Source organism: Carcharhinus amblyrhynchos, chromosome 1, assembly GCF_965287045.1.
Source record: "Carcharhinus amblyrhynchos chromosome 1, sCarAmb.v2.hapA, whole genome shotgun sequence".
NCBI classification, from domain to species: domain Eukaryota; kingdom Metazoa; phylum Chordata; class Chondrichthyes; order Carcharhiniformes; family Carcharhinidae; genus Carcharhinus; species Carcharhinus amblyrhynchos.
Window position 1 is genome coordinate 164,321,957 of NC_137324.1, and position 16,774 is coordinate 164,338,730.

At 44.5% G+C, this 16,774-nt stretch overlaps 1 protein-coding gene across 2 annotated transcripts in view; it reads left to right on the forward strand.

The window, feature by feature from the left end:
* The first annotated feature begins 5,573 nt into the window (after positions 1-5,573).
* The window catches only part of LOC145346996 (dihydropyrimidinase-related protein 1-like), a 63,198-nt gene continuing 51,997 nt past the window's right edge, over positions 5,574-16,774 (forward strand). Inside the window, exon 1 of one of the 2 annotated variants that reach the window (XM_080194888.1) lies at positions 5,574-6,139. In XM_080194888.1, the coding sequence (XP_080051014.1) occupies positions 5,768-6,139 (372 nt within the window). In that variant the 5' untranslated portion in view covers positions 5,574-5,767. Of the gene's footprint in view, positions 6,140-8,755; positions 8,983-16,774 lie in introns of those variants that run through there. The other variant, XM_080194896.1, reaches the window with a different exon arrangement.

A 16,774-nucleotide genomic window follows, 5' to 3' on the forward strand; every position in this document is an offset into this window, starting at 1 on the left:
TTTCACCATGATGGTGCCTGGTCTCGAGGGTATTGATCATGAGGGCAAGCTTGTTTTCACTGGAAAGACAGAGACTGAGGGAAGACCTGATAGAGGTCTACAAAATTATAAGAGTCATAAGTAGGTTGGATAGGCAGAGGCTTTTTTCCTAGGGTGGAAGTATCAATTACAAGGGGACACAGGTTCAAGGTGAGAGAGGGAAAGTCTAAGGGAGATATGGGAGGGATGTTTTTTTTAAGGTAGAGAGTGGTGGATGGCTGGAACGCGCTGCTCAAGGAGGTGATGGAAGAAGGCACACTTAAGAAGCATCTAGGTTGGTACATAAATAAGGAGGTAATAGGGGTGCATAGACCAAATAAGGGCAGAAGGCTTAGTTAGGACATCATGATTGAAATGAACTTGGAGGGCTGAAGGGCCTGTTCCTGTGCTGTACTTTTCTTTGTTCTAAGATGATATTAAATCTATATAGAATCATGGTTAGATCACTCTTAGAGCTACAAAATACAGCATAACGATAGCTCATTTATCCAAACACATCCTCAGTGTTTACGTCGCACAAAGAATGTTTGCACATTTAGTCTTTCTACCACTGATAAAGAATTTCCCTGGATGTTGACAAAATTGAAAGGATGTAACCAGCAATAAATATTGAGCGAAATGGGGCACTTTTCTTAGCAAATGAAAGTAATAGGATCTAATTTTTTAACAGTAAGTTTGCACTTTGGAATGGGTCAGAACAAGTGGACATAAACCTAAGATAAACGTTCACTGATGACATAAAGATTTAGGATGAATTTCTTAACACAGTGAGTGATGAGAAAATGGAACATGTTGTCACATGTTGCTAAAGTAAGTGGCATTGATGTAATTAAGGAAAGCTTAATGCATAAGTGGAGGGAGATGGAAAAAGTGGATTGTGACAGCCAGGTAATTGGAATGGGAAGAGAGAAAAAAAATTGATCATTAGACCAAATTTCCTGCTGGCAATTCTTTGTGAAATTAGTTCAGAAAATAAGAACAATTGAGCATCACTGAAATGGACACATGCTGTTGAAGCTTTTCATCTTGCACTCATCAGGATAGAATTACAAGAATACCAATTTTTCTCATGCAGCATAAAGTGCGGTTTCTTTCAATATTTGGTATTCTTGCAGTTCTGTCCTGATGAGTGCAGCATGTCTCTTTTCTCAGCAATGCAATTGGACAGTGGGCATCAGCTCAAAGCACCAAAATATTCAGCAAAGTGAAGCTCTAACAATCTCACTAACTTATGGAATGTCACATCAGTGCTCACTTAATGTTTGGGTTAAGGGATTATGGCCTCATTGCTGATATTGAGTAAAACAAAATTTGTTTTCATTGGGTTGTGCTATCCGGAGCAAAACAGTCATTGGTGCTAACAGCTATGACCCTCGTTTTGAACAGACATTCTGCAAAACTACTTCAGTCAAATAGTTGCTTGGTAATGCAGAGAATAGGCACTGCTGAGAAAAGAAAGATGCTGCCAAAGCTTTTTGCCTTGCACTCATCAGGACAGAACTTCAAGAAAACCAAATGTTGAAGGAAACAACACTTTATACAGCATGAAAAAGAGTGGTATTCTTGTCATTCTATCCTGATGAGTGCAAGATGAAAAGCTTCAACAGCATGTGTCCATTTCAGCAATGTTCAATTGTTCTTACTTTCCTGTAGTTGATTTTATATGAGTGCCAAATGGTTACAAAATTATAAAAGATGCAATTTTCCAATTACTTTCACAGAAAGTCGTGTCCTGGAAAGACATCGGGTGGGATTTCATGATCTTGCTTAGGCGAGACTCGTAAAAGTCCGCCTGAGGCCAATGAAGGATTCTGTTCTGCAAGCCTTACCCGCCCTGTTTCCGGGGCGAGGGGGAGGTGGCGGGGGTGGGGGGGGGTGGGGGGGTGGTGCGGTGGTGGAACAAGGAGGTAAAATTTCAGCCATCATGACTGAAGGCAACAAAGCCCAATGATAGCTATAGCAGAGAGAAAGGTACACCAATATGTTTAGCCTCATTGCTATCTCATACAGAGTGTGGAATGATAATGTGATAACTGGGACTATATCTGTTCCTTAACAGTTACATCAAAATTACATGGTGTTAAGCATCACTGCCATTTTAAATATAAATGTTTCTTCCCAAAATAGAAAGTAATGAATCACCAGTGAGCCATGGGTTGGGATTAGTTCCCACACTTATATGATAAAAACACAGAAGATTTTCCAGTGTAGGTTTGATGTAAACTGGCATGACAGGATGGAACAGCACTTTTACCTGTTAAAGTATTATAGTAGTTATTCCAACTGTGTCACAGTAACATCTAGCACCACACGGTTTAGCTAGCATTACAGCAATGGTAATTTCACCAAATAGGCTGCACAGACCTCATTATGTTTGGCATTTAACTATAGATGGCCTTGTTTATGAAATGTTCCATGCTTATGTGAAAATATTTTTATTTAATTGCAGTTTTTCTTTATTTTAATGTCACTTCAAGGAACTGTTCTAGCTGTAGATTTTGACAAAATGTTACTAATGAGTTTGCAATGTTTAAACACAGAATAATGGCCTGGATCTTCTGTGGAGCAGAATTCATCGTTAGATGGTTGCTCTGCTCAAACATTTCTCTGACTCCATGCTGCTTCACATGTTTTGCCAGTCTTTCATGCCTGGCTTTTCCATAAATCCCCTGGGAAATTCCTGTGCACTGGAGTCAAGTCAGGGGAAAGACAGAACACAACCCCTCCTGATCCCCTTTTTATGGCCCTAGCTGGCATATGGTAAGTTTAAAGCTGAAATCTGAATGTTAGTGGGTGGGCAAGTGGCTGAATGTGTGAATGGTAAGGTGTTAGACTGGTTGGTGAGTGAGGTAAGTGGTTAAGATAGATGGACAAAGTGGCGGGTGGGCGAGGTGACAGATGGGACAACTGGCAGGCTGGCAAGTAGTAAGGGTGGTAGATAGGTAGTCAGGTCTGGGGGAGTAGTCAGGTTGTCCTGGGGGGTAGCTGGGGTCGATCTGATTGGGCTGTCAGTTCTGGGATTACCCAGGAGTTAGATTTGCTTTTTTTTCTATCCAACATTTCCTCGGTAACTATTCAGGTAAATTTCTTTAGTGTCACTAAAATAAAATAAACAAAAAAGTCAGAGTTAATGATGTTAGTGGAGGGTAATGGGGACCAGGTAAATTTCCCATTGGAAGTTGAAACTTCCCAGGCAATTCCCACTTCAGTCAGTGCATCGGAACTTCTGTAGGACCCCAATGTGCATCTCCAGTCATATGTCTGATCTGGTGTCAGACAATCTGGAGACCAGAACATCTGGGCCACCACGTCGTGCATCACTGAGTACTTTACCATGAATATGTCACTGAATTACCCCCAAGTTATATAGAATGTCTCTGACAATCTGTTGTTGTCTATTTACTGGCCTTACATTATTTGTATAAAAAGTACATCCATTTCTTTGTTTTCCCTATTGATTATCATTTGTGTGATTATATTAAAATAATTTTTATACTGCACAGACTAAATGAAATACACTCTTCCAGTTCAAATTTAGTAGCATCTGAAATGTCTTGACCAATGCTAATGTGAATCAGGGATTTCACAAGAAGTATCTTTTAATTCATTCTAAATAATTCTTACATTAAAAATAGGAATTAAACTGACTATTTCTGTGCCCAATTAGCCAATGATAGATGTTTGTACCTACTTGCTATATTTGGTGGCACTTAATACCACCACAGCCATCCGATTCTGAATGGGAGCCACAGCACATCTGCTGCAATGCTCTTCACCTGTGTACAGCAGCCTTCAAGTTAATTTATAACAGGGCCTTGGTAAACCTACCTCTTGCTATGATGTGAATAAATGTGTTTAGTAAAGGTATCAAATGTAGCAAAGGTGGATAAATTGAGCTGGAAAGCAGATCAGCCAAGACCTAATTAAATAGAACAGACTTGAGGGGCTGAATCCTGTTCCAGTGTGTCCAAAGTCAGTTTCATAGAATTCCTATGATGCAGAAGAAGGCCATTCAGTCCATCAAGTCTGCATTGACCACAATCCAACACAGGCCCTATCCCCATAAGCCCATGCATATGCTCTAGTTAATCCCCCTGACACTAAAGGGCAATTTAGCAAGGCCAATTCACCTAACCCACATATTTTTGGATTGTGGGAGGAAACCAGAGCACTGGGTGGAAAACCATGCAGACACGGGGATCATGTGTAAACTCCACTCAGATAGTGATCCAAGCCATCGAGTCTGTACTGACTTTCCAACAGAGTTTAGGCCCTGCATTATCCCTGTAACCCCAGACATTTAAAACAACCAATCCAACTAACCCACACATCTTTGGACTGTGGCAGGAAATCCGAGAAAAGCCACGCAGACGTGGGAAGAACATGCACACTCTACACAGATAGTGACTCAAGGCCGGAATTGAACCCTGGTCTATGGTGCAGTGAGGCAGCAGTACCAAACACTGCGCTGCCGAAATTTATATTTATATATCACTGCAGTGCTTTTTTTTATGGTGGGGTGGTGGAGGATGTGATTAGATTTCTTACAGCACCTGTTCTGTGATAATTTGGGGATTGAGATTCCTATGGGATCCAAGTTTGCGTTTATGTTCCACAACTTTTCGTAATGCTATGTGAACTTCATAACCCACAACTTGCACTCGGTAAGTCAAAATATAAGTCGGACATAGGTCATTGGACTTTTTCATATAAAACACAAACGCCTGTTTCAATATTACATTTAAAAAGAAGCGGTGATGGGTTGAACGCTGTGCCCCAGATTTTGAAAAGGACGGTATTAATGTACACTGCTCTTGAGTACACTAGAGAGAGAGATCACAAGAACCCCATGATGTGTGGCGCCCTCAAGCTAAGGGCGCGGCTTGATTCCCTGAGCCCAGTGTTAGTGCTGAAAGGACAGCTCCCTGTGAACTGACTACCCGGGCGCACACAACACACACACACACACTCTGAAACATCATTCAGAGACCAGTCTCACCCTCCCACTCAGAGCACATTCCAAAGGCCCCTCCTCAAGAGGAAGGAAAGGATGACATACACAAAAAACTAAATGAGCCAACAGCGGCACTCTCTTTTCTCCTGTATGCAGACGCTATTACTTCCGTGTCAGAGGCTTAGATGAAACAGGCTGTCACCAAAAGAATTCATTAAAGTGGCCAGATCCTGGCTGGAGTCCACTGCCTTGCTCTTGTGTGTGTGTGTGTGTGTGTGAGGGAGAAAGTGTGACAGAGTTGCGTTGAGTGAGAGAACAAGAGCTCTCATTCCACCCCTCCTCCTTCCCCTTTCTCGCTCTTTCTATTTCTCACTCTATTTCTTTCTCCTTCTCTATCAATTTCTCTCTCTCTACATACATATTTATCTATCTCTCTTTACCTCCCTCTACATCTCTCCCTCATTCTATCTCTTGCTCTCTATCTCTTCTCTCTCTTTCTATATATATCTTTCTCTCTACATTTTTCCCTCTCTCTATCTCATCTATCCTCTCGCTCTTTCTCTCTCTACATTCTCCCTCTTTCTCTTTATCTATATCTCCCCTCTCTACCTCTATCTTTCGCTCTTTCTTTTTATATAATATCTTTCTCTCTCTTTATTTCTCTCTCTACATCTCTCCCTCTTTCTTTCTCTCTCTCTAGTTCTATCCCTCTTTCATTCTTTCTACATCTCTCTCTCTCTCTCTCATTTTTTCTGCAGGCTGTGCCCAGAAAGCATGGCTGAGGGTAAGAGACACTGGAACAAGGAAGATGATCTGCCGGTGTACCTGGCCAGGCCGGGGACCACGGCTCAGACCCCCCGGCAGAAATACGGGGGCATGTTCTGCACGGTGGAGGGTGCTTACGAGAGGAAGACAATAGATTTCGATGCCTACAGCGTGGGGCGCCGGAGCGGCCGGGCTTCCCGCAGTGCTAGCAGGCAGGACTTGCTGTCCCCGGAGTCGGATGGGCTGAGTGAGACAGCCAGCGATGTCAGTGAGATCTCCGGCTCGGTCATCAGCTCTCCCAGCGAGAGGGAGGAGAGAGCCCCGCTGGAGATCAAACCAGCCACCGGCAAAGAACTGCTCCAAGGCTGGGAGCAAGGCAAGGTACAAGCCCCAACCCTCCATCATTCTCATTCTCATTCACCCCTCCCCTCCCCCTTACATATAAAAAAGTTAACTTTGCTCCCTCTTCAAATCTCTCATTCAATCCACTTTTGCCAACCACATGGGGGGGAGGGCAGTCCTGATTTTAAACACTTCTCTTTCATAATGGGATTAAGTATTTCAAAGTAACGCTACAGTGAATTGCAGCAAAGTGAGGAGGGGGCGAAGCTGTTTCTGGTAGGGAAAAAAATGTCCTCTTTTTTTACCCAGACGGATTCTTTTGTTCCCCGGGATTTATTGAACGGGGTTATCAGAGCCACTCCTTCACTGGCAGCGACCAGCCCCCACCTGAGGATGTGTGCAGAGCTGCGGGGTGAGATTCACGCTTACACTCACTCACAAACTCTGCCAAGATCAGGGGGTCGGCGTGGTGAACCGGAGCTCCCATCTTTTAATGTAATCATCGACCCATCCTCTTCCTTGCTGCCTCCACTTGACGCCATTGTCTGCATTGGCTACAAACTCCACCCTCCCCCCTCAAAGTCAACCCTGCCTCTCACGCTGTTTTATACAATAGGCTTCAATACTCTGGGGCATTCTGTTGCATCTGCAGACTGGTGTCTGACGTTTCCTCCTCGCCCAGCCACCACCCCCCCCCCTCCACGCCCCTGCCAGCAGTACCCTATCAAACAGATGATCAAGACAAAATTACTGCAGATGTTGGAATCTGAAACAAAAACAAAAAATGCTGGAAAATCTCAGCAGATCTGACAGCATCTGTGGAGAGAGGATAGAGCCAACGTTTCGAGCCTGGATCATCCACATTGCTGTGACTCTGGAGTCACATCTGGGCCAGACCAGGTAAAGACGGCATATTTCCTTCCCTAAAGAACATTAGTGGACATTAATGATACTGTCAGACCTGCTGAGATGATCAGGGAGGTTTGCCAGTTGCCATAATGAGAATTGGATCAACCAGGAATACCAATATCTGCTAGTTATGATGGATCCATTCATGGAATGGAATCCCTACACTGGAGAGGGAAGCTATTCGGCTCATCGAGGCTGCACCAGCTTTCCAAAAGGGCATCTTACCAGGCCCATTCCCCCCACATATTTACCATGGCTCATTTACCCAATCTGCACATCTTGTAACATTAAGGGGCAGTCTGGTATGACCAATCCACCTAACTTGCACATGTTTGAACTGTGGAGGAAACTGGAGCACCCAGAGGAAACACGTGTAGACATGGGGAGAACATGAAAACTCCACACAGTCATCCTAGGCTGGAATTGAACCTGGATCCCTGGCACTCTGAGGCAGCAGTGCTAACCACTGTGCCCCCAATTTGTCTTTCCCTGAATTGGTACAGGACAGAGGGAGCCAAAATGGCAGTGTGCTCATCACATTTTAGTTTGGTTGGAAACTACATTCAATTAGGAAGAGCTGGTTGGGAGACAAAAAAGAGGTATTTAAATATGATCTCCCACTACACGTAAAGTCAAGCCAGTTAATGTGAATATTCTGCTGAGTTGAGTGACACTTGAGATCATTACAACCAGAATTCCTCACACAACCATGCAAAATTCCTCAATTACTAGATTGTTTTCCCACAAACAGCATGACATGAACACCACAGGGGCTTGAACTGGTAAGTGGCAAGGGACATTAGTGCCACACATGCACTGGCAATGCCCATTTCCAACCAGGGTGCATCCAAATACCTCTCCTTGACATTCAATGGTCTCATCACTCTTGCCAAATCCCCTCCCATCAACATCCCGGGCACAAGTGTGGTGGAATACTTGTCTGAAGGAGTGCAGCTCCAATAGCACATAAGAATCTCAGCACCATCTGCCCTTCCAAGGCATACCATGGGCGCAGTATGTGCCATCTATAAGATGGTACACATTATACACTCTACAAGGGGAGGCGATGCCGAGTGGTATCATCGCTAGACTATTAATCCAGAAACTCAGTTAATCATAGAATCCTTACGTTGCAGAAGGAGGCCATTCGGCCCATCAAGTCTGCACCAACCACAGTCCCACAATAATGTTCTGGGGACCCAGATTCGAAGCCCACCATGGCAGATGGTGCAATTTGAATTCAATAAAAAAATCTGGAATTAATAATCTATTGATGACCATGAAACCATTGCCAATGGTCAGAAAAATCATCTGGTTCACTAGTGTCCTTTGGGGAAGGAAATCTGCCATCCTTACCTGGTCTGGCCTACACGTGACTCCAGAGCAACGTGGTTGACCGCCCTCCTAGGGCAGCTAGGGATGGGCAATAAATTCTGGCCTGTACTTCGGAACTGCACCACCTACAGTCACACACCATTCTGGCTTGGAAAAAATATTCATTTGTCAGTGGGTCCAAACTCTTGGAGCCCCCTCTCTCACATCACTCTGGGTGTATCCTCACCAGCTGGACTGCAGGGGTTGAAAGAAGGACAATAAAGGCTGCTGGTCTTGACAGCAACGCCCACATTCCCGTGAATAAACGCGTAAAAAAAAACACAAGTGCTGCCAACTAATGGGGAAAGTGCTTCCTGAGGTGAACAAGCTTCTACATGAGAGCAGCCTCTAGAAGGAGCTCTTCACCTTACTCCCTCTGGATGGCTGCAGACTGATACCTTCCTCTGGCAGCACATTCAAAAAAAACAATACACTCTCAACAAATAAATATTATCCCCTACCCCCCCAAAAAAGAATCGTGTTTTAACTTGGCGATTGCCGGCCCCCGGTTTGAAACCGCGTCCTTCTGCTCCCACAATAACAAAACAAAACAACCAAACATGTCCTACCAAGACGGCCAGGATATGCAGGACATAACGGTAAGCATTTTCATTCTGAAAACGAGCTCTCGCCAGCGTCCCAGTATGTGTGAATAAATGTGTCTGCGTGAGTGTCTGTGTGTGTATGTGGAGTGTCTTTGGGAAGAAAGGGGGCTGGAGGGGAAGTTTGCCCAGGGATTTGACCACCATCAGGGCAGGGGTATGGCAGAGGGAAAGCTGGCATTATGGCGAAGAAGGGGGAGGGCGATGGCTCCTAGTTTAAAATGAATGTCATCAGCAGCTTGCACGTTATTATTATTTCAACTCCTCATTACACTGTCGATTCCAGTCACTCCCGATGCAGGGTTTCAGACAATGACTGGCCTGTGGATCGATGATGGTTTAAATCAACCATCGCTGGAATATCTGGACTCGAAAAGGGTGTTTGAGGCTCCTGCTTTATTGAGAGGGGGTAGGGGTCATTTATTGCTGCCAAATCACAAGTAAAGGGTATAAATATGTCGTGTATAATCCTGACCATTGAAGCGACAATGCAAAATACAAGGTTGTGGGAACCGAAGGGTATTTTTTTTTCAGAAAAGGGAGGGGCGAACCCAGACAAAACAAAATCTTCAGAGCATCAAACGCCATCATTACATACCTCCAGGGTCAGACAGTAATTACACAAACTGTTGGATTTCATGGAAGAAATTGACTGGGGGTATTTACATTATATGAGGCTATTTTCTATTGTTGATTGAAATATTTTCCCAAGTAAAGTTGCTTTCAGTAATTATAGAAAAACGCATTTAATCAGGGCGATTAGTTATTCAGACATGGTTAGGAGCTGCAGAGTTCTTCCTTTGCTAGCCTGTTAGGGACTCTCCCTGCCCCCCGCTGCTGCATCATTTTGCTCTGAAACTGTACAGCACACAGTGTGTCCGGACAGCCGCCTTTCATCTCGGTGGCTGAGATCAGTTCCAACTCAAGGCAGGAACAAAAAAGTCTCTTCTGCCTGACAATACAATTTGGCCACCGACTCGCCCCAAACCACGGTGCTGTCAGCAAGAATTGCCCTCTGCAGTTCACTCCCTGGGGCCGTTATAAAATGTGATCTGAGTCTGTGGACTAGAATGGATGGGCGATCAAGACTGATGATGATTAGTGAAGTTTTGGGTTTGAGACAGGGATAATGGATGGATTAATGTGTCGGTGTTTCATGTTTCCCAACCAGGGCGACGCCCATGTCTCATCCAACTATGTGCTGTGTACTGACTGATATCACAATTACAGCGAGGGCACAAGGCACTTAGAGAAATTTAATTCATAAATAATAATATTGTATTATAAAGTGGAAAAGGACAAATTGGAAATCATCCCCAGTTACCTAATTATGTCTCTAATGTGCCTTCTTAATGTATTTCTAACCTCAGTAAGCAAACATATACTGATAGAGCAGCTTTAATGCACTAACACGTATCCAGCTACTTAACCAGAAGCGGGGTGAGGGAACATAGAGGCCGTCAAGCTTATTCCAGTGAGGTCAAGGCTGATCTGTGACCTAATTCTATATCTTCACCTTGGTCCCAAATCCCTTAATACCTTTGGTTAATAAAAAATCTCTTAACCTCACACGTAAAATTAATAGTTGCCAGAGGAGAGTCTATGGGCAGGATTTTCCGGTTCTTCCTGTGATGGCTTGTTCCGTTTCCGCTGAAGGTGACCTCCCCCCACCCCCGCCCTGTGGCAGGCACCCCAGCTATGGGACCAGCGAGCCTCAAAAAGGCCGTAGACATCGACGAGACTGAAAGATCCCAGTGACCGTCAGTGGCAAGTTGCCTCTGTCGCTGGAAAACATAACGCCGTGGGCTGGAAATTCCTTCACTTTGTGGTGGGAAAGGCTTCTTCATTTCACCCCTGAAAGGTCAGGTTCTAAGTTTCAGACTATGTGACCTAGGTGTAGACTCCTTTAATAGGCAGCATGGTGGCACAGTGGTTAGTATTGCTGCCTCACAGCAGCAGAGACCTGGGTTCAATTCTGGCCTTGGGTGACTGTGTGGAGTGCACTTTCTCCCCATTCTCTTTCCTCCCAGTGCCTCAGTTTCCTCCCGCACTCCAAAGGTGTGCTGGTTAGGTGGATTGGCCATGCTAAGTTGTCCCTTAATGTTAAAGGTGTGCCGGTTAGGTGGATTAGCTATGGAGAATGCATGGGGTTATGGGATGGGAGGAAGCGTGCTGAGCCTGGTTTGGATGCTCTTTCAGAGAGTAAGTATGGACTCAATGGGCCAAGTGGCCTCTTTCAGCATTGTAGAATTCTATTCTATTTTCTGCTTCCAAGCTGCAAAAATAGTTTCCCTCTAGCTATCGTACTGGTTGTGTAATAGTTTGAAAGCTCTGATAAGATCATCCAACCTTCTAAATTCCAGAGACTACAACCCTAGTTTGTGTAATGGGGGAAGAATCATTGAATCCCTACAATGCAGAATGGAGCTTGCACCAACAACAATCCCACCCAGGCCCCAGCCCCATAACTGCATGTATTTATCCTGCTAATCCCACTGACACTAAAGGGCAATTTAGCATGGCCAGTCTCTCTAACCTGCACATCTTTGGAGTATGGCAGAAAATTGGAGCGCCCGGAGGAAACTGAGGGAGAACGTGCAAACTCCACACAGTCACCCGAGGCTGGAATCGAACCCAGGTCCCTGGTGCTGTGAGGCAGCAGTGCTAACCACTGTGTCACCGTGTTGTCCCTAAGAGTTAAGATGCGACTGATTTGTTTTAGAGGACACTTTTAAAGATATTGTGGTCAGGTCTAGGGTAGGGAGAGAAATACAATAAGAAGAGGGGATTTGAAAAAAAAAAGTTCCAGAATGTTTGAGCAGCATGGCTGAATGGTGCCCTGGCAATGGTGGAACAAAGAGATGGGAGTTGCAGAGTGCTCCAGAGTTGGAAGACAGGTATGTGGGCAAGAAGTGTTTTCACATTTAGGGTGAAGAGAGGCCTCAGTGTCTTGGGGCAGAAGACACAGGATGATAGCTGAATGGGATTTAATATATGATAGTTGTGGATACTGGAGTTTTAGACAAGTTTGGTGTTATGAGGTGAATCTTGGTCGGCCGGTGGAGAGTGTGTGTTGGGTAAGGACCTCAGCAACATGGAAAAAGAAGTACAGGCGGAGGTGGGTCACGATGACACAGTGGGAGCACTGCTGTCACACAGTGTCAGAGATCCAGGTTCGATTCCAATCTTAGGTGGCTGTGTGGAGTTAGCATGTTCGCTCCATGTGGGTATCCCCCCACAGCCCAAAGATGTACAAGTTTGGTGGATTGGCCGTGCTAAATTGTCCCTTGGGATGTGGAAGTTGGGGGAATCGGCGAGGTCAATAAATACGGTTACAGGGATAGCGCCGGATAAGATGCTCTGTTGGAAAGTTGGTGCAAATCCAGTGGGCCGAATGACCTCATTCTGCACTGTAGGAATTCTATATTCTGAGGTGAAGTCTCAGCAAATTCTGTGACAATGTTGTAGGCTGTCAAATGCAGCTTAAGCAAATTGTTAAATAGGAAAATTCAGGGTTAAGGTGTGGACTTTCTGATAAAAGCAAAACAGAATAGCTTTGTCCTTTGCAGTTGTGAGGCTCAGAAAAGTTTGGCCCATCCATAAGCAAACAGCTGGACATCACAGAATAAAGCTGCACAATTGAAACTGATGTTGAGGAAACAAACACTAATTTTAGCAGCATACATTTGGATGATGTAATCCGTACTTATGTTAATGTCATCAAACATTTGCATGTATATAAGAAATTGGGGACCAATGATGGAACGTCAGGATGCACTAAGGATAACTGTGTGACAAGGGAGGAAAAGTCAGAAAGGGAGATATGCTAGCTACATTGGGACAGATAGGAAAAGTACCATAGATGATAGCTGGTGCAGGAGCATGGTATTAGAGGCATGAGAGAAACTGAACAAAACAAAGGGAGGGGGTTAACATCATGGTTGCAGTTACAAAGGGTATGGTTGGTTATTGTGACAGTAGTGCTGTCGATGGACAGGAAATCACAGTGAAGAATCTTGGGTAGGGAATGGTGGATGGGTTGGTTATGGAATTAGCTGATGATACATTCAGTTAGCTTAGGGAAACTGTTGGAGAATGTAATTAGAAATTGTGTAGGTCCAAAAATGATGAACAAAACGATAACACAAATTCTGGTCACTCAACTCACCTTCCTGCTAGCTAGCATTGTTAGTACAAATAGGAACAAAAGTAGGCCATTTGGCCCCTCGAGCCTGCTCCACCATTCAGTAAGGTCATGGATGATGTGTTTGTATGGAATTCCTTATTCCCATTTAGCCCCGGTAACATTTGATTTCCTTGCCTAACAAAAATCTATCTACCTCTGCCTTAAGAAGATTCAGTGACCCCGTCTTCACCACCTGCTGAGGCAGAGAGTTCCAAGGTTGCACAGCACTTGGAGAGAGAAAATATATCCTTATCTCTGTCCAAAAAAGGTGACCTATAATTTTAAAACAGTGTTTCTGTACGAATTTAGAAGCGGAAATACTGTTTCCATGTCATTAACTATTCAAGATCTTGTAACTTCAATTGAATCATCCCTCATTTTTCTAAACTCCGGTAGAATGAAGCCCAGCCTATCCAAACTATTCTCATAAGACAAACTGTTCATTCCAGGTATCATTTCGTAAACCTCCTTTGAACTCAGAATTCCCCATTTTCCTATAAACTGTTGTTCCAAAAATCCATCCTTGCCTTACTTGTCTTCAAATATCATTCCATCTCTAAATTAGCTTAGATTCTTTAACACCCTCATGTATTGTCACAACCAATCTCAATGCCCTATCTTCCAACATACCCTATTTGAATCCCTTTCTGCCCTACTCATAGCAGTGATTTCTTTACATTCATTAATCATATCCTTTGTAACTCAGCTTGTTAACTTACCTTGTCCTCCAACGTCTCTCTAAAGCTCTTAACCATAATATCATCATACATATCCCCTTTACTATGTATCCCCAGAGGATTGCTGCAGTTCTACTCTTACAACATAGACTAACCAGTACGATACAGGAGTTTAAAGGGTTAATTGTGGAAAAGAATGTGCTAGCTGAGTCAGTTGAAACTGTCAGAATTGAGCTGGGTAGATATTTGTTCGGTAAAAGTATTGATCATCAGCCACGATTTAATTAAATGTTGGAACAGGCTCAAGAGGTTGACTGGTCTACTTTTGTTTCTGTTACAGCCATAATGGCTTTCTTTTCAGCTCCTCACACTAATTGGTCATGCTGATTGTCAGGCAGGCATGAGACTGGGAGAGTTTCAGATCCATTTTTTGGTCGCATTTTCAGGCCACCACCCCCCCCCCCCCCCCCCCCCGTCTCCCGCCATGCAATCTGGCTGCAAAATTTTGAGAGAATCCACTGCTCGCTGCAGAAACCTTTGGGTGGGGCTTAATGCATCTGAAAGCCTGTAGAGGGAGATACTGTGAATGTGCAGAGTGCTTATGCTGCACATGCGCATTAACAGTAGCAAGGGTCTGACAGACAAAGAGCGCTGTCAGGTCCTTAACACTGCAGGCTGCCTCAAGTAATACCCCCTGGCAATCGCGGGGGCCCTTGGCCTGAGATGCAGGCCCCGCTGCCCAGACCAATCATGGACCCCCTCCCTTCCCCTGCAATCTTGGCCCCGCTGCCCTCCCCGCATTGATGGCTGCAGAGTGGCAGCGGGTCCCCTCTCCTCATTAGTTCCACCCCTCACTGGCCCTTCCTCACTGGCCGCTCCCCCTTTGGGTATTGCCCAGGTGCCAGGATGGCATTGCCAAGATGCCATTCTGGCACTGCCCAAGGGGCATCCCCACCTTGCCCTCTGCCTCCCGGGGAGCGGGTAGGGGGAGGGGGGAGGCCTCAGTGGCCTCTGGTTCCACTGGTGAGGCCAACATGATTGTTCCCTGCTCTTGGAAAGCATATCTATTCCTCGCTGGCGAAATCCTCTACTGGAGAGGCCATAAAGGCAAGCGAGCCTGAACGATTGAGCGCCGCGCTCGCTAAACAGATGGAAATCAACGTTTCCACAAATTTAAATAAATTAACCAGCCTCTTGCCCATCACTCTCAGTAACCCAGTAGGAATGAATTCTACTCTGTATTGATGTTGGAGACTTGCTGGGAAGAAGGTGGGAGATTTTATCTATTCATCCCTTACAATAAGGAATAAATACAATTAAATGTGTTTGGGAATAAAAATATTGGTAGTGTGCTCAAGGCTCGCTAATCGTCAATGTTTCTCATATACGAAGAGTCATAGAGTTATAGAGGTTTACAGCATGGAAACAGGCCCTTCGGCCCAACTTGTCCATGCTGCCCTTTTATTAACCACTGAGCCCAATTGCCCATATTTGGCTCATATCCCTCTATACCCATGTAACTGTCTAAATGCTTTTTAAAAAACAAAACTGTACCCTCCTCTACTACTATCTCTGGCAACTTGTTCCAGACACTCGGAATGAAAAAATTTCCCCTCTTTTGTATCTCTCTCCTCTCACCTTAAACCCGTGCCCTCCAGTTTTAGACTCCCCTATCTTTGGGAAAAGATGCTGACTATCTAGCTGATTTATGCCTGCATTATTTTATTGACCTCTAAAAGGTCACCCCTAAGTCTCCTGCGCTGCAGGGGGAAAAAGTCCCAGTCTATCCAGCCTCTCCTTAGGTCTTTGCAAAAACTGTTTGGGGAACAGAAATGTCTGGCAAAAACACAGTGAATGATCCAATGGTGTGGAAGTATGGAATTGAGTCTGTGGCCAAACGCTGCAACAATGCAGTACTCCCACCCCTTGTTTGAAAGCTGTTTAGTGAAGCCAGTGCCAAGAATGGAAACAAGGCTTCTTGGTATTCTGGAGCATGCTGCCTAAAGCTCGACAACATGCCTGGAAAGAGAGTGAAAAAAGGATTTGAAGATCCACATAGAGTATCACGACTTTGGGATATCTATTAGCTGTAGATGTCACTGCAAGAAAGCATGGGCCTTCAGTGTCTATTGACTTGGAGCCTATGTAATCTGTTCTGTATTTTTATTGCCAGATAGATGTTCTTGCTCTTCCTAAGTGGTGTTTTTGGTGCATCCTAGCCCACTTGACATCTCTCCATTATCCTACCTCTTCCTCCAAAAAACCTAAGTAAACTGGTATGTCCATTCTGGTTTGTACCAATACTGTGGATATATTAAGAAAATAGTGGTGCCAAAACATTTGCTGTAAGGCATTCTGCAAATGGAAATCTGATGAGCTTAGGATGGAAAGATGAAATATGAACCGAAAATATTAAAGATTATAAAATAGTGAAGTAATCCAAAAACCCGTAAGAAACTGGAGAAGAGTTTGGATAAAGAAATGGTTACTAAGACGTGAACAAGATTTCCAAGTGGCAGTCTCTCATGTCTCAGCTTAGGACTGAGATTTATTCTACTCGGAGAGTTGTGACTCTTTAGAACTCTCTACTTCACTGGGCTGTGGAAACTCTTGAGCCTCCTCTGCTCAGTCACTGAGTATGTTTAGAGTTTGGCATTTAGAAATCTGTCAGTGATACTAAGGGAGTGGGGGATATTTGAAAAAATACATTGAAGCTGGGCGCACAGTGGTTAGCACTGCTGCTTCACAGTGCTAGGGGCGTTGAGTTCATTTCCAGCCTTGGATGACTGTAGAGTTTTCACGTTCTCCCCCTGCATGGGTTTTCTTCGGGTTATCCAGTTTCTTACCACAGAACAAAGATGTGCAGGCTAGGGGGGATTGGTCATGGTCAGTTGTTCCTTAGTGTCTTAGAATGTATAGGTTATGG